A 25412-nucleotide genomic window follows, 5' to 3' on the forward strand; every position below is an offset into this window, starting at 1 on the left:
CTCTGAAGGTTCTCCCCGTCAATCTCACCTCGAAGCCCCGCCCATTATCCGCCGAGACCCCGCCTCCTCGTGTGACCTCATACCTCCCGGGAGAATCTCCATTCTAGTTACTACCCTTGGATAATAATAGCCCTGATAGAAGCGAGAGCCCAGGCAGCAGCCAATCACAGCCGGCCGTGTCGGGAGCGCGCTCTGGGTCTGGGATGGGGGCGGCCCAGCGTCCCATCACTACATTGTTTACGGCTCTGTTGTGGCGCTAGCTGTCCTTGTTGATAAAGCATTTGGCATTCAAAATAAAAAAAAAACGATTTTCTGGGAGCAGCCTATCGGAGCGGGCACGGGCGGCGGGGACGCGCCTGAGGAGAGGGCTAGGAGTGGGGACTGGGGAGAGAGATGTGACCGGAGGGACCCTGCTTGTGTCCTCCGCCCTGAGGCAGGCGACATCCCTCTGCTGAACCGGAGGAGCCGGCGGCCGCCGCCATGGCGGAGAAGGGAAGGCTCAGCTTCCCGGGAGCGCTGAACAGGCCGGTGCCCATGAACTTGTTCGCCACTTGGGAGATTGATGGATCCAGCCCCAGCTGTATTCCCAGGTAACTGCGCAGGATGGGGGTAGTAGTCCTGGGCTCATGTATGATGTGAAGTTGGGGGTAGTAGTTCTCATAGGTTATTCAGGTTAGGGTAGTAGTCCTGTACTCGGGGCTAATGCTGTCAGATTAGGGTAGTAGTCCTGTACTCAGGGCTGTCAGATTAGGGTAGTAGTCCTGTACTCGGGGCTGTCAGATTAGGGTAGTAGTCCTGTACTCAGGGCTGTCAGATTAGGGTAGTAGTCCTGTACTCAGGGCTGTCAGATTAGGGTAGTAGTCCTGTACTCGGGGCTGTCAGATTAGGGTAGTAGTCCTGTACTCAGGGCTGTCAGATTAGGGTAGTAGTCCTGTACTCGGGGCTGTCAGATTAGGGTAGTAGTCCTGTACTCGGGGCTAATGCTGTCAGATTAGGGTAGTAGTCCTGTACTCGGGGCTAATGCTGTCAGATTAGGGTAGTAGTCCTGTACTCGGGGCTGTCAGATTAGGGTAGTAGTCCTGTACTCGGGGCTGTCAGATTAGGGTAGTAGTCCTGTACTCCCATGGGTTATGCTATCAGATTAGGGTAGTAGTCTTATACTCCCATGGGTTATGCTGTCAGATTAGGGTAGTAGTCCTGTACTCGGGGCTAATGCTGTCAGATTAGGGTAGTAGTCTTATACTCCCATGGGTTATGCTGTCAGATTAGGGTAGTAGTCTTATACTCCCATGGGTTATGCTGTCAGATTAGGGTAGTAGTCCTGGATTTATTATCTGCTTTGCTGGAGCATCAGGATGTGGTCATATTAAAGGGTCCTGATGGTTTTCTGTACTATACATGTTGCTGGGCACATCCAGCTTTCCCAATCCCTGTAATCTGGATACTGATTGTATCTGGGGCATTGTCCTACTTTTATTTCGGATGGGGTAGAGGTGGAAGGTGGGGGGGGGGGGGATCAGACACTACCCCTGCCCCAGAGCGCCCCTCCCCACGACCAGTATCGAGGGCGAGTATATTACCCGTGTGATAACCCTGTACGTTCACCTCGGTCATGGTACCTGTCCTACCTGTGGAGGGCAGATCTGATGGGGACGACTTGTGACAATCCTGCTATTCATGGGCTGTAAAGAGTGTGAAGGAGCTGAACGTTTTATCCTTGTCCGCGATTTCAAGGGTGTGTTCATACAGGGACGTGTTGTGGATGTAGATCTGTGAGCTGAAGTCACCAGTGGTCACGGATCGGAGGGGCGTTGGTGCCGGCCTTGTCCCTTCCGCTTCTGTGAGCTTCACCCAAACCATTGAAATCTAAGGGACTGTAATGCAAATCAGCTGCCCTCATTCACAGCCCAGCTCCAGGGACCCTCATTCCAGCAGTCTGTGGGGGTCTCTCTAGTTGTTGTGCCAGAGCATGCTCTTAACCCTTTGTGAATGGCTACTAGTGTGTGAGGTCTCTTTGTGTATGGAGTAGTCCCAATGTGATGTGTTTCTCAGCCTGCCCCTCATCTCCCTGCCTGGACTGATCCAAGCGGTCAGAAAACCACCAGTCTCAGAAGTGAAAGCCGAGCGCTGATTGGTTGTTATGGCAGCAAGTGTTTTTAATTGTATTTTTATTTTTTTTACACACTGGCATCTACTAGTCATTGCCCCTCTTTGAGGCGTATTGAGTAGAGCGGGTTACGTTGCTGGTTGCAATTTTTGCGCCACTTTTGAAAAATTGGAGCGGTTAACTATGTTATCAATTGCAAATTTTAAAAAAGTAGGGAAGAAGTAACCTCACTAGACAAAAGGGCTCTGCCGTACTGCGCCGGAGCTCCACCCCGTCCCCATTATAGTCAATGGGGACGGAGTGGCGGAAGGACGGATCCGACAGGGTGAACAGCCTGTCGGATCCGTCCTGCCGCAACTGTGAAAGTACCCTAACTGTGGTTATTCCCATCGCGGCCTTTCATGGAATACCCCATTTTAAAGGGAATCTGTCAGCAGTTTTGCACCTATGACACTGGCTGATCTGTTACATGTGCGCTTGGCAGCTGAAGGCATCTGTGTTGGTCCCATGTTCATATGTGCCCGCATTGCTGAGAAATATTATGTTTTAATATATGCAAATGAGCCTTTAGGAGCAACGGGGGCGTTGCCGTTACACCTAGAGGCTCTGCTCTCTCTGCAACTGCCGCGCCCTCTGCACTTTGACGGTGCCAGGTGTGATGACATTCATACTGCCTGGTCCTGTCAAAGTGCAAAGGGTGCGGCAGTTGCAGAAAGAGCAGAGCCTCTAGGTGTAATGGTAACGCCCACGTTGCTCCTAAAGGCTAATTTGCATATAATAAAACATCATTTTTCTCAGCCATGAGGGCACATAGGAACATGGGACCAACACAGATGCACATGCAACACGTCAGCCGGTTTCATAGGTGGAAATCTGCTGACACAAGAAGAGAGGATTCAGTAGTAGATATCCATGTCCCACCTCCGCCACCCCTTTAAGACACGAGAAGAGAGCGCTCCACTCTCTAGAGATGATTCAGTAGTAGATACCCATGTCCCACCTCCGCCACCCCTTTAAGACACGAGAAGAGAGCGCTCCGCTCTCTAGAGATGATTCAGTAGTAGATATCCATGTCCCACCTCCGCCGCCCCTTTAAGACACGAGAAGAGAGCGCTCCGCTCTCTAGAGATGATTCAGTAGTAGATATCCTTGTTGTGATGGGACCTGCCTCATGTGAGTGTCAAGGGGATTATCAATAATTCTCCATAAGCTGAACGCGCAGCTGTGATCTGAGCGCGCGCAGGGAGGATTATGGGGCAGGGCACGAGGACCGTCACCGGTGCCGTGCGGACATCCACTGATCTTGTGCGTATTGTTGGACGGCTCCTTTGTGGTTGCTGCAGGCTGCGCAGGCAGATCAGCACTGTGGAAAGCGGTCTGTACACAGGTAGAGGTCCCTCGGCTCGTCACAGGGGTGTAGGTTAGGAGTAATCGCACCCTGAGCGCAGCTAAGGTCGCCTGGCCAGGAGTTTGGTCTAACTTCTAATGTTATAAGATAGCTGGAAATTAAAGGGGTCGCCCCGTGACATCACTGATCAGGGGGTTTCTGACTTTCACTTCCCGAAGAAGGGGGCTGGTGTTCCCCAGCGGACGTGCCCTAAGTGACTGCTGGAGATGGCCAAGCTCTTGTATAGGGCTATATTCGGCAATCCCATAGAACTAAATGGTGTGGCGGATACACATGTGTCTGCAGAGTTGTTGAAATGGGGGAACACAGGCCTCCGTTCTAGTGATGGGGGGGGCCCATCCGTCGGACCCTTGTTAATCAGACACTTATCTATCCTGGGATAAATTATTTGTAATAGGACAACCCGTGTGTGTCAGTTCTTTCCAGTTTGCAGTCATCGAATGGATAGCTTAAAGGGGTTCTCCGAATTATCTAAAAACTCGGGCAACTCCTAAAATAAGAAATGAATGGATACTCCCCTGTTTTCTCCTCTGCCTCTTCCTGCGCTGCGCTCCTCACCTCTGATCTTTGTCTTTCTGGCTGCAGCGGCGACGTTCTGTGCGCCCAGGTCACCGCTGCTACCAATCACTGGCCTCAGCAGAGACCTCCCATGCGCAGCTGAGGCCAGAGATTGACTGCAGAAGTGACTTGTCAAGGGGACGTCACCACTGCTGCAGCCAAGAAGATGATGTCGGCAGTTGGAAACACCAGAGCGCAGCGCTTGAAGAAATAAGGTGAGTACCCATCCAGGAGCACGCCTCGAAGTTGGTATATGAATCACATATAGGGTTGCATTTCACCTGGCTGGGTTTGGCACAGCTCAGTAGGAGACCTATCGAGTCGACTCCTGTAAAGGACATCGGACAAGAATAGGGCATGTTCTATTTTTTTCGGGAATGGAAGTGCGGGTCCGCATTTCCGGATCGGGGCCGCACATCGTGCCGCCCCATAGAAATGAATGGGTCCGCAATTCCGTTCCGCAAAATGTGGAGCGGAATTGCGGATGTGTGAATGGAGCCTTATTATAAGGGGAATGCATGTAGTTACTGAACAGACTTGTCAGGAGAAGAGACTTTTTATTAGATTTTTTTTAATTAGGAAACTTTTTATTGGCGTTGCAGAGGGTGAAACCCTTCAATGGGCGCAGCGCAGTAACCCGCTCCGTCCTTTACACAATGGATGGAGCGGAGTCGTTCCAGCGCCGGAGCTACTCCCCAACAGCTGATCAATGGGGTGTCGGCCCCCCGCCGCTCTGATATTGATGACTAATCCTAGGGATAGGTCATCAATTGTTACATCCTGGGGGCCATGTTGACCATGATTTAGAAAAAAAGTCTGCCAAGTGTATGTGGCCTGTGACTCGAAGTGCAGCCCTATTTACTCGAAGGGGCGCTATTTGTGGAAAAAAAATAATCGAGTACTAATCTAGTAACCTTTTTTGTAATCTTGGGACGCCCCCCTAATCACATAATGATTTGTATCGGAATAGAGAGTATAAAGTGAAATGACTTCCTCTAGTACGTAATACTACTGCCAAATCCTGACTACAGCTTCTGTAAGAGGTGTAAAGCCACTGGGATACAGGTCAGCACTACAACTCCCAGCATGCCCGTGCTCCGTTCCTCTTGTAACTCCCATAGAAGTGAATTCTGTCGTTTCAGAAGAGCTGGAGTGTCGGAGGTGACATTAGCCTATGGCAGGTAGCGCTTCATAGACTTACTGATCTGCTGCAATACCAGTCACAGCCACTGAGCACGAGTGGCGCTGTTTCTGGAATAAGAAATTCTGTCTTTTTCTGTTTTTAAATCTCATTCAATCCTTTTTAACAGTTTTAAAAGTGATAAGCTGACTACTATTGATAGTTCTCCTGCCAGGTAAGTGACTACCATTCATAGTTCTCCTGCCAGGAAAGTGACTGTCCCCTGGAGTGAAGCTAGTATGACATAGGTAGGTAGACTTCCTGACCTGTGCTGTGAATTTAAAGGGGTTCTCCGAGACCAGAAAGTAAAGTAAAAATAAGACTTGCATGCCACAAGCGCCTAGGATCTAGCGCCAACCTCTCGTCTCCTAGATAGGTCACCGCTGAGGCCACTGATTGACCGGTGGCATGCATGTAGGTGACACGTCACATTTCCAGTCCAGTGGAGACAATGGACCAAGAGCGCTCATGACAAGTGATGTTTTTTTTTTTCCCTTCTAATTTAGCACCCCGCTCAGGCTCCTGACCACAAGTTCCCGGTCTCGGAGAACCTCTTTAAGGCCATTGAGGTTATGTTTGAGTTTATATAAGCCAGGTTACATAATGGATTGAAAAACCAACGTGAATAAATATATATCTGGTGAGGGCAACCTTTCATACTTAATCCAGAAGATGACGGCACACCTTTGAATAGCAGACAGATCCCTGGGTCAACACTCTCCCGCACTCTCTTAGGTCTCAGGGCACAGTTTCTGCTGAACTACAGTTCAAGGGTGACCGTAACCTGCGCTGTCCGATCCAGTTGTACTGGTCCTGTACTTTAGGCCTCGCTCCCTAAAATCCACTGTGGATTTTTCAGAAAATATATAACAGAAGTCCAAAACTGAAACTCTGAGTTCCGCCACTGCCAGAGCCCCTGCACTTGCAGAGAATTAGCTGCTGATTTTCAGCCTTTCCGCGCGGAATCGGGAGCAATAAAGAACATTGAATCTCTGCGGTGTGTTCGTTATTCTGCCGTGGGTGTGCGAGTAGGGGTGTACAGGAGCCCATTTGCATGCGAAGCGTTTGTGGGTTCAGTGGTTTGGAGACATGGGAAACGTGTCACCATTATGGTCAGTAATTGGCTGCAGTGGCCACTAGACACACATCAAACTGGAGATATGCCGTGGTGGAACGAAGGATCGGGTAAGGCTAAGTTCACACCTCCGTTCAGTAAATCCAGTAGCCTGCTCCTCTGCCATAACAGACTCCTGGAGGTGTGAACCTACCCTTAGTGTGATTCCCTCTGCAGGCCTGGCCACACTGTAGGGGGGTCCCCCAGGGGGGATCAACCCATTTAAATTAATGGCGTTGTCCAGTGTAAAATAATTACCAGTTGAATTGCCAGATCGGGAGGACCGAGCCAGCAGCGGGCAATTCAACAGATACGTAATGCGCATTCTATTGTTTTATGCCATCCCCCGCTTGTGCCCCACTTTTTCGTAATCTTGGACAAGCACGTTAGGTTGATTAGTCGTGTAATGAAGAGTTGCCAGTTTGCAGCTTTCTTGCTTCTGTTCCATAATTTTTTATGTCCGGGGGAAGTGAAATCTTTTTTTTTGGTAGTCTCGTGATCACGCAGGTGCACGGCTGTCACGAGAGAGCTATGACCGTCCCCTCGTGAGCTATGACCGTCCCCTCGTGAGCTATGACCGTCCCCTCGTGAGCTATGACCGTCCCCCTCGTGAGCTATGACCGCCCCCCTCGTGAGCTATGACCGCCCCCCTCGTGAGCTATGACCGCCCCCCTCGTGAGCTATGACCGCCCCCCTCGTGAGCTATGACCGCCCCCCTCGTGAGCTATGACCGCCCCCCTCGTGAGCTATGACCGTCCCCTCGTGAGCTATGACCGTCCCCCTCGTGAGCTATGACCGTCCCCCTCGTGAGCTATGACCGCCCCCCTCGTGAGCTATGACCGCCCCCCTCGTGAGCTATGATCGCCCCCCTCGTGAGCTATGACCGCCCCCCTCGTGAGCCATGACCGCCCCCCTCGTGAGCCATGACCGCCCCCCTCGTGAGCCATGACCGCCCCCCTCGTGAGCCATGACCGCCCCCCTCGTGAGCCATGACCGCCCCCCTCGTGAGCCATGACCGCCCCCCTCGTGAGCCATGACCGCCCCCCTCGTGAGCCATGACCGCCCCCCTCGTGAGCCATGACCGCCCCCCTCGTGAGCCATGACCGCCCCCCTCGTGAGCCATGACCGCCCCCCTCGTGAGCCATGACCGCCCCCCTCGTGAGCCATGACCGCCCCCCTCGTGAGCCATGACCGCCCCCCTCGTGAGCCATGACCGCCCCCCTCGTGAGCCATGACCGCCCCCCTCGTGAGCCATGACCGCCCCCCTCGTGAGCCATGACCGCCCCCCTCGTGAGCCATGACCGCCCCCCTCGTGAGCCATGACCGCCCCCCTCGTGAGCCATGACCGCCCCCCTCGTGAGCCATGACCGCCCCCCTCGTGAGCCATGACCGCCCCCCTCGTGCACCTACGTCAGCCGGACGCGATAGTAAGAGATTTCTATACAAAATGAGTAGGATTTAGATCATAGATTGACCCATGGTGCGGATTTGAAATACACAGCATGTCCGTTGTATGCTGTGGATCTTCATCACAGATTTTATCCATTGCAATGGAGGGGGTAAAATCCACAGCCACGTCCCCGGCAAAATCCGCAGGTAAGGCTAACTTTCACACTCGCGTTTTTGCTGGATCCGGCAGGGTTCAGCAAAAACGCTTCCGTTACTGATAATACAACCGTCTGCGTCCGTTATGAACGGATCCGGTTGTATTATCTGTAACATAGCCAAGACGGATCCGTCATGAACTCCATTGAAAGTCAATAGGGGACGGATCCGTTTTCTATCGTCTCCAAACCACTGAACCCACAAACGCTTCCGAGGACGGAAAGCAAACCCCAGCATCCTGTATAAGAACGGAACGCATTTTGGAGGATTCCTTGTTTAGTTACGTTTTGTCCCCATTGACAATGCTGGCCCCCATCTCCACAGACCCCTATTTTAAGGTGGGATAAAATAATAGACTTTTATAAACTCAACGCGTTTTGCTGTATTTTTATAACTTTTTACTTTCTAATGTGTTTTGTGCTTTTGATTTTTCATCCTTTTTCAGGATTTTTGCTTGCAGTTGTTTCAGTCCTACAGGCCCGATATTTCTCACAGCTGAGAGTTTGCTACAGTTGTATCGAGGCCGCCTTATCCCTAGCCTCACCAATTGATGTAAACGTAATTGTGGGTGAAAAAAAAAAACTGTACTTGAACTACTGTACGTACTGAGAATCCAACAGCTTTTTTTTTCCCTTTGGTGTCTTTTTGGCCAATTTTATCCTTTAGGTTGTAATCTTTTCTCCTTTCTATATGTCTTTCAGCATCTCAAGTCAAAGAATGTGAGCTCCAGGGTAGGAATGTGACATTGGGAGTATGAGAGTATTTGCCCTGCTTGTTGAATGTCGCAGCTATTTTTAAAAAAAGCTGCCCTCAGGGCGACTATACGGAGTGACGACGACCGTGCCGTCTGTGTGTACGGTTCAGCCGGGGCATGCACTTCACGGAAGTTGAAATAGGTCAAGATTGTAGATTATTCAAGTCTCCTGGAAGAGATGGAGTCATGTCCCGTCCCCAGAGACCAGGGGGGATGCATATAGACCTGTTAGAAGATCTAGACCACCAGTGGTACAGTAGAGGGGTCAAATTGATGGCTTATGCTTAGGATAGGCCATTAATATTTGATCGGGGAGGGTCTGGCTGTTGGCACCACAGCTGATGAGCTGTTTTTAAGGGGTCTATCTTGGCTAATGCCATACTTTTCATAGCAGCTGTGAGTTTTGCAACCTTGTCCCCCTTGAATGGGATAAAGCTTCTACAAAAAGCGTGGGCTTCTGAGTACGACCCAGTATGAGACTGACGCTCTTTGTGCCGACAGACTCCCACCCATCTAACCCTAAGGATAGACCATCAGTTTTTATAAAGCCTTAAAATTCCCCTTCCTTCTAGTAATATTGATGTGATTCTGCTCATTCTGTCCCAGTCTATACAGCAAAGCTGGCAGTCGAACTGCAAATAAAATAAAAAAGGAAGTGCCTAAGCTGGAAAACTGGAATCTTAACATATTATCCCAACTAAGCCAACTTCTTCCTAGCTGCCTGCAAATACTGAGAAGTAGATGTGACCGGCTATGGCAGGTCCACCCGGGGCAACCAACTGCCGAAAAACCCTGCCGTCGGTGTTGGCTGCAGATGGGCATGGCTTGGCCACATACGATTGGCCGCACCCTAGGACGTTCCCTTACTGGCAGTGACATCCCCCTGGTTTCTAAAGGGTCTACAGCTGTAGGGTGTGGTGTGCAAGAGCACGATCGAGTCCTGTTCTCCTCGCCTAGGGCATTCTACCCGTCTAAATTCGTCTCATCTGCTGGATGAAAATATTTTCCAGCCTAATTGGTATAATTTTACTGAAAAAAACCCCCCAAAACATGAATAATTGAAACGTGAAGGCGAGCGTCATGCCTCCCTACTAACCTTGTGAATTATATATGAAAGTGCAAAGAAGCCGTCACTAATTTAAACAGCCTCTCGCTGATCTTATGGCTTGTTGCGCTTTTAATAAGCTTAACCCCTGCACTGCCGCGCGCCCGGTTCACACAGCGCTGTAGTGTACATTAAATCAGTGTACTCGTCGTTAATATGCCTTGTGGCAAACCCCTTGTAATCAATTATACAGCGTGGTTTTCAGTTCTGTACGAGCTCTGAATTGCATGGAGCCCTTATGGGTCCTAGCCGCCTGTGTGGCTCTAACGCGCCATTGTCATACGTTGTCTGATTGAGAAGAACTGTGACACCATGCCATAGGCTTCAATGCACCCGTCAGCAGGATCAGCCATAATGCTCATAGCAGCTGGTTAAAAATCATACTTTTCGTCTCCTGATCTGTTGCCGCGTTTAGGAGCAAGAAGTGTTTTAAAAAATATGCAAATTAGGGCTGACGTGCCCCTAGGGGGCGGGTCCTAGCAACTCTGTGCACCCTATCTCCACCGCTCTGCTCCCCTGGACACTCCCCCTTCCACCTAATTGACAGGGCCAGGCCAGTGGAGGAGGGTTGTTGGAGCTAGGGTGCACGGAGTTGCTGGAGTCCACCCTGGAGGCACTTAAAGGTATTGTAACTAATGGATAGGTCATCCGTATGTGATCAGTGGGGGTCCGACACCCCACCGATCAGCTGTTTGAGAAGGCAGCCATACATTGTATAGTGGCTGTGCTTGGCATCGCAGATCAGCCCTATTCACTTCAATTGGCTTTGCCTAGGTCACATGACCGATGTACGTGATGTCACATGGCCTAGGAAAAACCGCGACGCTGATCGGCGGGGGTCCCTTTTTTTTCTTAAACACTGAATACGTTTAATCAGTAGTGTCAGCCCAATGGTTAGTTTAACGGCTATGGACACCTTTTGGGGGCTTTTTTATTTATAGCATTTTCAAATTTTGATCTAAAAAATATATATATATTTTTTTTCAATTGCTTTTCGTTAAAAATGTTCAATAGTTTTTCTACTACAACTTTCTACTCAGTTTAAAGGGGTTGTCCGGGTTCAGAGCTGAACCCGGACATCCCTCCATTTTCACCCCGGCAGCCCCCCCTGACTTGAGCATCGGAGCAGTTCATGCTCCGATGCTCTCCTTTGCCCTGCGCTAAATCGCGCAGGGCAAAGGCATTTTTTGGAGATCCAGTGACGTACCGGGGCTCTCCATGGGGCCGCCAGGAAGCCCGGTGACGTCACCAGCACTGATGGGCGGGCTTTAGCGCTGCCCTAGCCAGTAAAACGGCTAGGGCAGCGCTAAAGCCCGCCCATCAGAGCCGGTGACGTCGCCGAACACACTGCCGGGCGGAAGTTTCCGCCCGGCCGTGTGTTATTGAAAACAAAAGCCTGTGCCCTGCGCGATTTAGCATGAGATGCTCCAATGCTAGCCTCAGGGGACAACCCCTTTAAGTGCATTTGCAGGCTAGGGAGCTTTCTATTTTACACTGAATCCATCAGGAAGCTGCCCTGACAACCAGATATGTAGCTCTTAATTCCTGACAGCTCATAAACACTGATTATAGCTAAATTCTTATCAGTTTGGTAACAATTTAGCTATAACGAGTGTTTAGGAGTTCAGAGATGAGGGTTACAGATCCAGCCGTCAGAACAGCTCCCTGACTGATCCAGTGAAAGCCTCCTAGTCTGCATATGGCACTTAAAGTGAACGCTGTAGAAGAAAAATATTTAAACATTTTGATAAAGACCAATTGAAAAAAAAAAAAAAGATTTTTAGCCCAGAATGAGTAAAATGCACACAGATTGCCCCTAAAGGGGCCCCCACAGCCTTTAATAGGGTCAATCCTGCTGGAAGATTCTCATTCCAGTGTATGGATGACACAGATGACTTGCCAGGCTGGTGATACTCTGTAAGATTATAGCTGATGTCTTCTCGCCAGCTTGAATTTCCAAAGCTTTTCTACACTGTAGGTCTTCTAGCACGTCTTGATGGTTATCAGACCCTTGGTAAGGGACACCGGACTGTCATTACGTTTTTTAATAGATACTGGATAAGTGGTGTCACTCTTCGAGAATGAGGATCAGGCTTTTAGAAATCAAACATGCCTGATCGTTATCTGAAGAATTGGGAGTAGTTGATGGCCTACATAGATCAGATATGCTTGGCCAGCTTAAAGACTTTCTCCTGGGTATCACAGTTGATGACCTCTCTCTAGGACATGTCATCAGATTGGCAGGGGTTCCAACATTCGCACCCCCGCCAATCGGCAGTCCGGGGGTAGATCTAGCGCTGGAAATACACAGCTCCGCCCACTGTAGCGCCCATTCACTTTAAAGGCTCCATCCACTACACAATGGGCGGGGCTGTGGAGTTCCAGCGCTAACTTGTGGCATCGGAGCTACATTGGTGGGCTGTGGGATCCCTGCAGATCAGGTATTGATGACCTATCCTATGAGTAGGTCATCAATTGGTAAACGCTTTAAGGTCTACCATGGTCTGCTCCACCATAAACCTGGTCTTCTGGTGCCCACCATCTGATCTCTTGGCCTTTACATTGAAACATGAATGTGGAGTCTGACCGTAGACCTGCGGGATAGGTTTGTGATATTGCACTAAGCAACATGGACCCCAGAGTAAGCAAAATTGTGGGGTTCCTGGGACATTATCTGCCACACAAGGATTGGTTGCGTTCAGTGCACCCCGTTTTCTTTATCGGATTAATACTGTGTCCTGCCTTTTCTTACAAAGTAATTCTATGGTAGTAGTAATCCACAGCACGTATAGCCTGAGGTCGCAGGGACTGTATGCCGCGGGAGTTTAGATGCTATATAAAGTTTTTGCAGCCTCCTCCTCACACTCACGCACTTGGGAATGCGACTTGATATTCTGGAATGCAGCTTAGGCAAATGCATTCCAGCTCGGGGAACAAAGGAATTAAGGCTCGACCTTGCTACCTCCAATTCAATGCTCTTCCCATGCTTTGGAGAAAAGTAGGATTTGTCCGTCAAGTCCAAATGAGACATATTGTGTGCTACATTGGGCCGTCGGGTCTAGGCGCTCATCTGAATGTCGAGGAATTGACTGCAGTTATAGTTAGTTTTTTTTTTTTTTAGATTAATTTAGAAATTAAAATGTATGTAATGATGTGCAGTTATGTGTGGACTAGTCATAATCAAATATTGTATCACCTCTCAGATATTTGCTTCTATGTTACCTAAATGCAGTGCTCCAGGCCCAAGAGAGAAAACCCAATTTGGCTGCAAATTCTGGCCATAGATTGGTGCCTGAAAGTACGTGAATTCTTCAGAATTTGCTGTATTTCTTCATATATTTGGCCAAAAATTACATCCGTCCTAAAAGAAGATAAAGATAACCAAATCAAACAAATGACTCAAAATATTACACTTGGCAGTTTATTTGTAAAGGAACATTATCCAATATTGCATGTCCGTGAGTGGCAAAAGTATGTGAACCTTTAGGTGTGAGTGGACGACCTGTTTTATTTAAAGGCTATGTACACCTTTGGGGCAATTCTTTTGTTATTGCATTGTACTAATTTTGAGCTAAAAATAATTTTTTTAATTAGTCTTTATTAAAAACATGGCGTCGTTTTTTTTCTGTACAGAGCTGATATGCTCCAGTAGCATCCTTTGGATTTTCTGTCTTTTCCGTCAGACCAGGAGCTGATGGACTCCTTATCTCTGCTCTCTGACCTCCTAAACATTCATTATAGCTCAGTTCTTATTTTACTGATAACTCCTCATGCACACAAACGTATTTTCTTTCCGTGTCCGCTCCGTTGTTTTTTTTTGCAGACTGTATACTGAACCATTAATTTCAATGGGTCCGCAAAAAAAACTGAAGTTACTCCGTGTACATTCCGTTTCCATATGTCCGTATTTCCATTCCGCAAAAAAATAGAACATGTCCTATCATTTTCCGCATTACAGTCAAGGATAGGACTGTTGTATTAGGGGCCAGCTGTTCCGTTCTGCAAAATACGGAATGCACACAGACGCCATCTGTGTTTTTTGCGGACTGCAAAATACATACAGTCGTGTGCATGAGGCCTAAGAATGTACAGGGTGGGCCATTTATATGGATACACCTTAATAAAATGGGAATGGTTGGTGATATTAACTTCCTGTTTGTGGCACATTAGTATATGTGAGGGGGGAAACTTTTCAAGATGGGTGGTGACCATGGCGGCCATTTTGAATCCAACTTTTGTTTTTTCAATAGGAAGAGGGTCATGTGACACATCAAACTTATTGGGAATTTCACAAGAAAAACAATGGTGTGCTTGGTTTTAACGTAACTTTATTCTTTCATGAGTTATTTACAAGTTTATGACCACTTACAAAATGTGTTCAATGTGCTGCCCATTGTGTTGGATTGTCAATGCAACCCTCTTCTCCCACTCTTCACACACTGATAGCAACACCGCAGGAGAAATGCTAGCACAGGCTTCCAGTATCCGTAGTTTCAGGTGCTGCACATCTCGTATCTTCACAGCATAGACAATTGCCTTCAGATGACCCCAAAGAAAAAAGTCTAAGGGGGTCAGATCGGGAGACCTTGGGGGCCATTCAACTGGCCCACGACGACCAATCCACTTTCCAGGAAACTGTTCATCTAGGAATGCTCAGACTTGACACCCATAATGTGATGGTGCACCATCTTGCTGGAAAAACTAAGGGAACGTGCCAGCTTCAGTGCAGAAAGAAGGAAACACATTATCATGTAGCAATTTCGCATATCCAGTGGCCTTGAGGTTTCCATTGATGAAGAATGGCCCCACTATCTTTGTACCCCATATACCACACCATACCATCATTTTTTTTTGTTCCAACAGTCTTGGAGGGATCTATCCAATGTGGGTTAGTGTCAGACCAATAGCGCTGGTTTTGTTTGTTAACTTCACCATTCACATAAAAGTTTGCCTCATCACTGAACAAAATCTTCTGCGTAAACTGAGGGTCCTGTTCCAATTTTTGTTTGCCCATTCTGCAAATTCAGTGCGCCGATCTGGGTCATCCTCGTTGAGATGCTGCAGTAGCTGGAGTTTGTAAGGGTGCCATTTGTGAGTAGCTAATATCCGCCGAAGGGATGTTCGACTAATGCCACTCTCCAGTGACATGCGGCCAGTGCTACGCTGTGGGCTCTTGCTGAATGAAGCTAGGACAGCCACTGATGTTTCTTCATTAGAGACAGATTTCATGCGTCCACATTTTGGCAAATCCAACACTGAACCAGTTTCACGAAACTTAGCAAGCAGTTTGCTAACTGTAGCATGGGAGATGGGTGGTCTCGTAGGGTGTCTTGCATTGAAATCTGCTGCAATGACCCGGTTACTGCGTTCACCAGACATCAACACAATTTCTATCCGCTCCTCACGTGTTAACCTCGCCGACATGTCAATGGCTGTAAACAAAGAGAAACTTTGGAAACGTTAACACCAAGCACACCATTGTTTTTCGTGTGAAATTCCCAATAAGTTTGATGTGTCACATGACCCTCTTCCTATTGAAAAAACAAAAGTTGGATTCAAAATGGCCGACTTCAAAATGGCCGCCATGGTCACCACCCATCTTGAAAAGTTTCCCCCCTCACATATACTAATGTGCCACAAACAGGAAGTTAATATCACCAACCATTCCCATTTTATTAAGGTGTATCCATATAAATGGCCCACCCTGTAGATTAAATAAGTGTTTATGACCTCTCAGTAGTTTAGAGATCAGGTTTATTAGATGACCGGCACAAGTGAAAGTACCAGTCTCACAGCTAGAAAAACAGGTAACCCTTTGTGACAGAACAGCTCAATATTTTTTAACAAAGGCCAACTGAAAATATATTTACCTAAAAATGAGTGACATGCTATCATAGAAAAAAATTGCCTCCTTGGCTAAGCATGTACAGTCATGTGAAAAAATTAGGACACCCTTTGAAAGCATGTGGTTTTTTGTAACATTTTTAATAAAAGGTTATTTCATCTCCGTTTCAACAATACAGAGAGATTAAAGTAATCCAACTAAACAAAGAAAACTGAAGAAAAGTCTTTTCAAGATCTTCTGTAAATGTCATTCTACAAAAATGCCTATTCTAACTGAGGAAAAAGATAGGACACCCTCACATGTATTCCCTCTTAAATTGGCTCAGATCTCACACAGGTATATCACACCAGGTGCACATAATTAGTAGATCGTTACTCTGCATGTTGAATGAGGCTTGCCCTATTTAAACCTCAGACATTTAGTTTGGTGTGCTCCTGACTGTTGAAGTGAGAGTGAGCACCATGGTGAGAGCAAAAGAGCTGTCAGAGGACTTCAGAAAAAAGATTGTAGCAGCCTATGAGTCTGGGAAGGGATTTAAAAAGATCTCAAAAGATTTTGAAATCAGCCATTCCACTGTCCGGAAGATAGTCTACAAGTGGAGGGCTTTCAAAACAACTGCCAACATGCCCAGGACTGGTCGCCCCAGCAAGTTCACCCCAAGAGCAGACCGCAAGATGCTAAAAGAGGTCTCCAAAAACCCTAAAGTGTCATCTCGAGAACTACAGCAGGCTCTGGCTACTGTTGATGTAGAAGTACATGCCTCTACAATCAGAAAGAGACTGTACAAGTTTAACTTGCATGGGAGGTGTGCAAGGAGGAAACCTTTGCTTTCCAAGAGAAACCTCGAGGCCAGACTGACATTTGCCAGAGATAAAGTTGACAAAGACCAGGACTTCTGGAATAATGTTCTTTGGACAGATGAGTCCAAAATTGAATTATTTGGACACAACAGCAGAGGACATGTTTGGCGTAAACCAAACACAGCATTCCAAGAAAAGAACCTCATACCAACTGTGAAGCATGGAGGTGGAAGTGTCATGGTTTGGGGCTGCTTTGCTGCAGCAGGACCTGGTCAGCTCACCATCATAGAATCCACGATGAATTCTACTGTGTATCAGAATGTGCTTGAAGAACATGTGAGACCATCAGTTAGAAAATTAAAGCTGAAGCGGAACTGGACCATGCAACATGACAATGACCCAAAACATACTAGTAAATCAACCAAAGATTGGCTGAAAAAGAAGAAATGGAGAGTCCTGGAATGGCCAAGTCAAAGTCCAGATTTGAATCCCATTGAGATGCTGTGGGGTGACTTGAAAAGGGCTGTACGTGCAAGAAACCCCTCAAACATCTCACAGCTGAAAAAGTTCTGCATTGAGGAGTGGGGTAAAATTTCCTCAGACCGATGTCGAAGACTGGTAGATGGCTACAAGAACCGTCTCACTGCAGTTATTTCAGCCAAAGGAGGTAACACTCGCTATTAGGGGCAAGGGTGTCCTATCTTTTTCCTCAGTTAGAATAGGCATTTTTGTAGAATGACATTTACAGAAGATCTTGAAAAGACTTTTCTTCAGTTTTCTTTGTTTAGTTGGATTACTTTAATCTCTCTGTATTGTTGAAACGGAGATGAAATAACCTTTTATTAAAAATGTTACAAAAAACCACATGCTTTCAAAGGGTGTCCTAATTTTTTCACATGACTGTATGTATATGGGGTGTTGAAAGAGATGGTTGTCTGAAATGTATGGCCAGCTTTAGTCTGGTAATTTAGGAGTGTTGGCAAACATTTTGATTCCTTTTAAGAACCCAGAATTCGGCAGACGCTATCGGAATCGTTGTCCAAGATAAAACTCAGGCAGTAGCAGTAAATTGCATAAAATAACAAAAGTCTTAGGGCTCATGCACACGACAGTATTTTGCGTTCAGTATACTGGCCGTTTTTTGAGTTCAGTTTGCGGAACATATACTGAACCGTCCATTTCAATGGTTCGGCAAAAGTGTCTCCGTGTGCATTCCGTTTCAGTATTTCCGTACCGTGAAAAGATAGAACATGTCCTATTCTTGTCCGCAAATCACGGTGCTTGGCTCCATTCAAGTCAATGGGTCCACCAAAAAAACGGAACACATACGGAAATGCATCCGTATGTCTTCCGTATCCGTTCCGTTTTTGCTGAACCATCTATTGAAAATGTTATGCCCAGCCCAATTTTTTCTATGTAATTACTGTATACTGTATATGGCATACGGAAAAACGGAACGGGGAAACGGAAACACAACGGAAACAAAAAAACGGAACAACGGATCCGCAAAACACTGAAAAAGCCACACTTGGGGTACTTTCACACTTGGGTTTTTCTTTTCCGGCATAGAGTTCCGTCCTAGGGTCTTAATACCGAAAAAAAAAAAACGGATCAGTTTTATCCTAATGCATTCTGAATGGAGCGAAATCCGTTCCGGATGCATCAGGATATCTTCAGTTCAGTCAATGTATGGTTTTTGGACGGAGAAAATACAGCAGCATGCTGAGGTATTTTCTCCGTCCAAAATTCCGGAATGCCGTATCCAGCATTATTTTACATTGAAATGCATTAATGCCGAATCCGGCCCCAAGTGTTTTGGAAAAAACGGATACGGTTTTGCGGTCTGCGCATGCGCAGACTTTTAAAAATGTGAAAAAGATAAATACCGGTTCTGTTTTAACGGATGACAACTGGAGAGACGGATCCGGTATTGCAATGCATCTGTGAGACGGATCTGCATCCGGATCCGTCTACAAATGGTATCCATTTGCATACAGATTTCCCAAACTGCCTGAATTGCAACGGAACTGCCTGCCGGAATCCAGCAACGCAAGTGTGAAAGTACCCTTACTTGCCCCTTTTCACTTGCAGTTTCCAGGATAGCGCTTCTGTCCTTCATACTGGTGTTTGCTTTTCTGGCTGCAGCAGTAACATCCCATACACACCAAGTCACCGCTGCTGCCAATCACTGGCCTCAGCAGTGACATCCCATATCTGGTCCTCTAGGGATATTTGTTTGTCAAGCAATTGGCTAAAAATAATCACACAACAGGAGTAAGGGTACTTTCAAAAAAAATCAGGAGCTCCTAAACATAGAAGCCCAACGGCTTGGATAGGTTTGGCGTAGGACCCGCCTGACCTGAGACCACCTTGGCGCTTAGTAGGCGGGCACAGATGTGTTTTGATCAAAATATTTTGGCCAAGTGTCTCAGATTTTATTACATCAGAGTGAGGGCTTGGTCCATACATAATGCTTGCATCTATTTTGCTAGTGCATTATTATCTTTTTTTTTTTCTGTTATTTTTTTTTTTTTTTTTTGCGAATGTGGCCAGAGACATCCGCATATTTATTTATCATACCGTATTTTTTTGTAAGGGTACTTTCACACTTGTGTTGTGAGGGTCAGGGAGGCAGATCCGTCTGACAAATGCATTGAGATTCTCTCTGGTGTCATCCGGAAAAATGGATCCGATATTAGTTTTTTTCACATTTTTAAAGGTGTGCGCATGCGCAGACCGGGAAACCGGATCCGGTTTTCCAGAACACTTGGTACCGGATCCGGCATTAATACATTTCAATGGGAATTAATGCCGTAGATGGCATTCCGGCAAGCGTTCCGGAATTTTGGCCGGAGAAAATACCACAGCATGCTGCAGTATTTTCTCCGGCCAAATATCGTACAGTGACTGAACTGAAGACATCCCGATGCATCCTGAACGGATTGCTCTCCATTCAGAATGCATTAGGATAAAACTGATCCGTTTTTTTCCAGTATTGAGCCCCTGGAATACCGGAAAAGAATAATGCAAGTGGGAAAGTACCCTAAATCCACAGCAAAATCCGTCTGGACCTTCCTCAGTATTTCTCATTCCTGATGGATAAAAAAAAAAACGACATAAAAAAACTAGACAAATCCCGATAAGTCTACTGTAAGCTATGGCCACCTGGAATATGCATATGGAGGGTGTTAGTTCTGCCCATCAATAATATGTATAGATACCTGGGCTCAATACCATCTCCTGTCCACTTAGCCCTTTCCAAGTCTTTGATCTTATTTTTGAGAAGCCATTCTTGGCTTGTCTTGGGTATATGAAATTCCTTCTCATCCTCGGCTATGTATGATGGCGCTTGAGTTATGTGTCATTTTCCCACATGGTGTGAGTTAATTTAAAAGGGCTTTCCAGGACTTCAATAATGACGACCATAGGTCATCAGTATCTGATCAGTGGTTATCTGACACCCTGGGACCCCCGCCGATTAGCTGTTTGAGAAGGCTCCTGTGAGCGCCGCGGCCTTCTCCGTCCTCACCGTATTGTATGGTATAGTGGCCGTGCTTGGTATTGTGCTCATTCACTTCTATGGGGCTGAGAAGTTCCTAGGTGCAGAAGTGCCGCTGCCTTCTCAAACAGCTCATCGGCCGGGTCTTAGGTGTCGGACCCCCACTGATCAGATACTGATGACCTATCCTGTTATCAGTTATAAAGTCTCAGTTTTTTTGAGACATAGCATCCACCTGTCAGAGATACTTGCATGTCTCTCTGGAGCCCCTCTCTGTTTTCTCGTCGTGGTGATCTTAAAGGGGTTCTTAAAGGGTGCTGCAGCATTCAAAGCTTCAGTGCACGGAGTACGAAGCCTTCTATTTCTGCTCCGCACACCGTTAGTTTTCATTAGCACTGCACCCGGAGTTGGGTCTCCACCAATCTGATATTGATGACCTATCCTGATGGCCATCTATACCTGTAGCCTGGACAACCCCTTCAGGTGTCTAATTTCTTGACGTGGTGGAATGCGATGGCAGAAAAAAAATCGGCATCGTAATGACAGTATCAAGTCTAAACGTGTCTTCTCTAAAAATGCGTGCATCGATACATGATGCGTTGCAGATTTTGTGATACCCAATTTCTCTATAGATATCAATGGGAAATCATAATCCGTAATGAAATCTGCATATAAAACACTCCAAAATCTACATGAATCGAAAAATACACAGATGCCGCTCCAGCAATAGGACGAGATGTGTCCGGTTTTGTCTTGCTTTCTAGCTTTACATCACACCAGTTATGGTAAACTTTCCACTACTCGGTGCCAACAGGGACAATGGCTGTTTGTTTTGTGCCCCTGCTGCGGTCCGCGGTGGCGATGCGTCGTATTTGTTGTTGTAGGAGCTTTCTAGCACTGCTTTGCTTTGTTTTTCTCTCCCCTCGGGGTAAGGCAGCTTGCGACAGAATTTTTTTTTTTTGTTTGTTTTAGGTTTTTTTGGTGATTTTCGGGTAATAGTTTGTTATCGTCACGTGTTGTAAGTTCTCACTTTCCTACAACTAAGGGAAAAGGGAAATAAAAATGTCTGTGCGGAAACCAACTTCTTCTTTAATTCTCTTCTTTTTTTTTTTTTATGGAGCGTTGTAGATTATATATTAGAGCAAATTAAATATGTATTCTCATTTTTAGGATGAAAAACTTGAATTTAGGGAGCAGATCGGCAGAAATCAACGAAAATATATCTGTTCATCCGTCAGATGTATTCTGCTGAGGCCTAGTTTACACAATTAGTTAATCTCCATCCGTGATTGCGAACCAAATCCAGGAGTGGAGCCGACACAGGTGAAGGGCTCATTCAGACAGCCGTATGCTGTCCGCAATAATGTGGATCCGTTTCTGCAAAACAAATGAAACACGCCCACAGGACGTGGCCCCATTGAAGTCTATGGGTCCGCAAAAATACGGAATGCAAATTACTGAAGTGTGGACGAGACCTTAGAGTGCGGCCACACAGTCAGGTTTCCGCATGCAATTTTGGAAGCCAAAATCAGGAGTGGATCATAAAAGGAGAGAAAGTATAAAGGACAGATACTGTTCATCTTCATTTATATATATATATTTTTTTATCCACTCCTTTGGTTTTCAAAGCTGCCTCAGGAAACCTGACCGTACCCTAAGATTTAGGGATCGTATTTATGTATCCTCATCCGTTCTGCAATGTCTGAATGAGCCCTTAAAGGCTATGTACACCATCAGAGGCAATGTTGATCATTGCCTTTTACTCATTTAAAAAAAATATATATTTTCAATTGGCCTTTATTAAAATATTGAGCTGTTCTGTCACAAAGGGTTAATTGTTTTTCTAGTTGTGTGACTGGTACTTTCACTTTCTCCTTGTGCCGGTCATCTAATAAACCTCATCTCTAATTAACTAAGAGATCATAAACACTTACTTAATCCACATTCTTATCAGTAAGCTAAGAAATGAGCGATAATGAGCGTTTATAATGTCAGAGAGAAGAGATGAGGAGTCTGTCAGCTCCCCAACTGACGGAAAAGTGATAATACAGAGACTGCTTCTCGAGCATCTCAACTCTGTACACAAAAAAGGGCTCCATATTTTTACTAAAGACCAATTGAAAAAAAAGAGTTTGGGCTCAAAATGAGTACTATGCAATAATTAAAAAAAATTGTCCCCAAAGGTGTACATAGCCTTTAAGGGTGCAGATTGTATAATGCAAGTAGCTCTACAGTCCTACCACCCAGACTAGTGTGTAACAATATCGGTACTCCAAAATGGCGCCTTTAAAAATTAGTTTGTCCCACAAAACAATAAGCTACATTGGAAAAATCCTCCGGATATATCCTTGGTATCTGATTGGTGAGGGTATGCCACCCAGACCGCCAATGATCAGCTGTTTTCAGCAGCCCCTGGGACTGGAAGCGAGACATTGAACACAACCAGAGGTCACACCGCCGCCATATGCCACTGAAAACAGCTGAGAGGTGGAGGTGTGGGTGTCAGACCCTCACCGATCTGATACTGGATGTTGATGGCCTATCATGAGGATAGGTTATCAATATCTAAATAGTAGAAAACCACTTTAAGGCCCCAAAAATCTGCATCTTAAGGCTTCATGCACAAGACCATATCTCCTTTGTTTTTTTTTCTACAGATCGCACCCTGACCCGTTCAGTTCTATGGGGCCATGCACACATTTTTCTGTTCCACATAGAGCATGTCCTGTTCTGGTCCGTATTGTGGATGAGAACTGCTCAGAAGTTTATCAATATTTTGTGGGTCTGTTTTTGCAGACCAAAATATCGACCACGTCACGTGCATGTGGCCTTATAGAGGTTGGTCCATCAGTGACATTGAAGGCATATTGCCAGGATATTCCATCAATGTTAGAAAGTTGTGTGTCCCTCCTCTGGGACATGCCCCTGAGGTGAAACGGAGCAAACTGCGCATGCGCAGCTCGGCTCTTTTTGGAAGTCCCATAGCGGTGAATGACGCATGCACAGCTCGGCCAAGTTCAGGAGTCTGATGGCGGTGAGTGCAGGGTGGCCGTGCTCGCGCTCTTCTGGTGTCCCGTTCCGGAGATCTAGTACCCACCCTTGAGATCTAATGCAAATATTACCTATCTTGACTTTTTGTATTGCTTCTCATCCGTGTGCTCTCGCTTTGTGCAATTTCTTCTTGTTCTATAATTCTTTTATATGTTTATATAGAATTCTTTGGATTGTTTCCTTTCTGTACATGTATTCTGAATCCCTGGCCTGCCAAGAACAGATGGCTTGTGTTAAAATGTGAAGGAAAATGTGTTTTCTTAGCTGGAAATTGTTATTTTACCAGCTGCCATTCCATGGGTTAGGAAAACAAGACAACATCCGAGCGATGCAGCTGACACAATGTCACTCGCACACCGCATCCTTTTTTTTTTCCTCCTTGTCTTTTGTTTCTTAAGAAAGTGCAATTGTTATTTGGGCCCAGCATATGGCGCAGTGTTACTGGCTTCAGCGCCCGATAAAGACGGGCCTTGTTATATTGTTTGACTTGAGAATAAGCCATTGTTTTAGCCTATTTGTTTTACGTTTTTGCTCAGAATATATTCCCAGCAGCATTGTTTTGAGTTTCTCGCTGCCTTTTCATAATTTCAGGGCTGCGCTGATTTTCTTTTATATGACTTTTATAACTTTTAATATGTCATTCGAAAACGAAAGAGTAGTTTTTGTCTTTATTTCCCAGTGTACTCTGTAAATTGCCTATGATGATGGAATTAGAGAGTTTCGGGCCATCGGTACAAGCATGACATCACATAGAACGACGCGATTCACGTGAAAATGATAGAATACCGTAACCGCATATACAAGTTATCAGAACCGATCCCAAATGATCATGATTACTACTGCAAACTAGTAGTAATCTAGGCGGGTGCGGCGGCAGAATCCTACCTCTGTGACAGGGAGCTGGGTGCCGCACCTGAGGGGTTAACTGCCGCGGATCGCAGCGCCCTGGTGGCGCAGTGCGCCCGCCCCAGTGTTAAAATCATTGGTGGCACAGTGTGCCCCCACCTACTCAACCCCCTCAGTATTAAAATCATTGGTGTCAGTGGCCACAGGGTCCCCTCCCCTCTTCTTCATTGGTGGCAGTGGCAGCTTCTGATCGGAGCCCCAGCAGTGTAATCCTGGGGCTCCGATCGGTTACCATGGCAGCCAGGACTCTATTGAAGCCCTGGCTGCCATGGTAACCTCCCTGCTGCTGTGTGCACTATGCACAGGGCAGCAGGGACAGTGTGAAGTCCTATTCACCCTAATCAGGGTGAATAGGACAAGGGATGAAAAGATCCCTAAGGGGGGCTAATATTAAATATAAATCACCCCTTTTCCCAATTTTACATATCAAATAAATAAACACATCGCCACGTCCGAAAAGTCCAAACTACTAAAATATAAAAAAAATCTCCTATGCGATGAATGCTGTAACAGAAAAAAAATAAAAATAAAATGCGTAATTCCCCATTTTTATTTTTTTGTCACCTTGTCCCCCCAAAAAATAGGATAGTACTGTTCGATTATGGGCCGGACGTTCCATGAAATGCGGAATGCATGGGGCTTTTTTGGTATTATTTTTTTTTTTCCGTGGTATCGATTGTTATCGAGTATCGCAATACTTTTTTATGGTATCGAAACAACCCTACTCCCAAAACCTCCTAACAGGTCACAATGGTCTAGATCTCTGATGGCCAACCTCCGGCACTCCAGCTGTGATAAAACTACAACTCCCAAGATGCACACTTGCTTGGCTGCTCTCAGAACTCCATAGAAATGAATGGAGCATGCTGGGAGTCGTAGTTTCACCACAGCTGGAGTATTGGAGGTTAGCCATCACTGGTCAAGATGGTTGGCAATTCGTTGGAATGCCCATACTGCTTCTCTCAGTCCAATGATGTGTCCCCTCTCAAAGTCCAATGTCTTTGACCAGTCGGTAATCTCTCACCAAGAGGTACACAACCCAAAAGTAGCCTCTGAGAGACTTTTTATAAGGCAGCGAGGAAACACTTTTACCCCTTCGTGTGGCAAGACCCAATATCTAATCGGAATACATCTGTAATCATTTATATATCTGCCTTAGACATAACTACCTGCTGGGTCTTTCAGCGTTTCTATCTGAGTGATATTATTAGTTTTGTCCATGAGTCTATGTAGCGGTATAGCCAGTGCTAATACTATGTAAAACATCATGGGATACTTTATGCATTTTTAGGCAGTATCTACTGTAGCCTGTATTCTATGTGGGTCTTATATTATTGCCAGTTAGGGCTCTTTCACACTTGCGTTGTCCGGATCCATCGTGTACTCCATTTGCCGGAGGTGCCCGCCGGATCCGGAAAAACGCAAGTGAACTGAAAGCATTTGAAGACGGATCCGTCTTCAAAATGCGTTCAGTGTTACT

At 46.3% G+C, this 25412-nt stretch overlaps 1 protein-coding gene across 5 annotated transcripts in view; it reads left to right on the forward strand.

Moving 5' to 3' along the window:
• The first annotated feature begins 238 nt into the window (after positions 1-238).
• The window catches only part of PACS2 (phosphofurin acidic cluster sorting protein 2), a 73012-nt gene continuing 47838 nt past the window's right edge, over positions 239-25412 (forward strand). For 2 of the 5 annotated variants that reach the window (XM_040412829.1, XM_040412832.1), the window contains exon 1: positions 239-590. In XM_040412829.1, coding sequence (XP_040268763.1) covers positions 481-590 — 110 coding nt within the window. In that variant the 5' untranslated portion in view covers positions 239-480. The remainder of the gene's footprint in view (positions 591-25412) is intronic. The other 3 variants (XM_040412828.1, XM_040412830.1, XM_040412833.1) reach the window with 3 other exon arrangements.

This window comes from Bufo bufo, chromosome 11 (genome assembly GCF_905171765.1).
Source record: "Bufo bufo chromosome 11, aBufBuf1.1, whole genome shotgun sequence".
Lineage (NCBI taxonomy): Eukaryota > Metazoa > Chordata > Amphibia > Anura > Bufonidae > Bufo > Bufo bufo.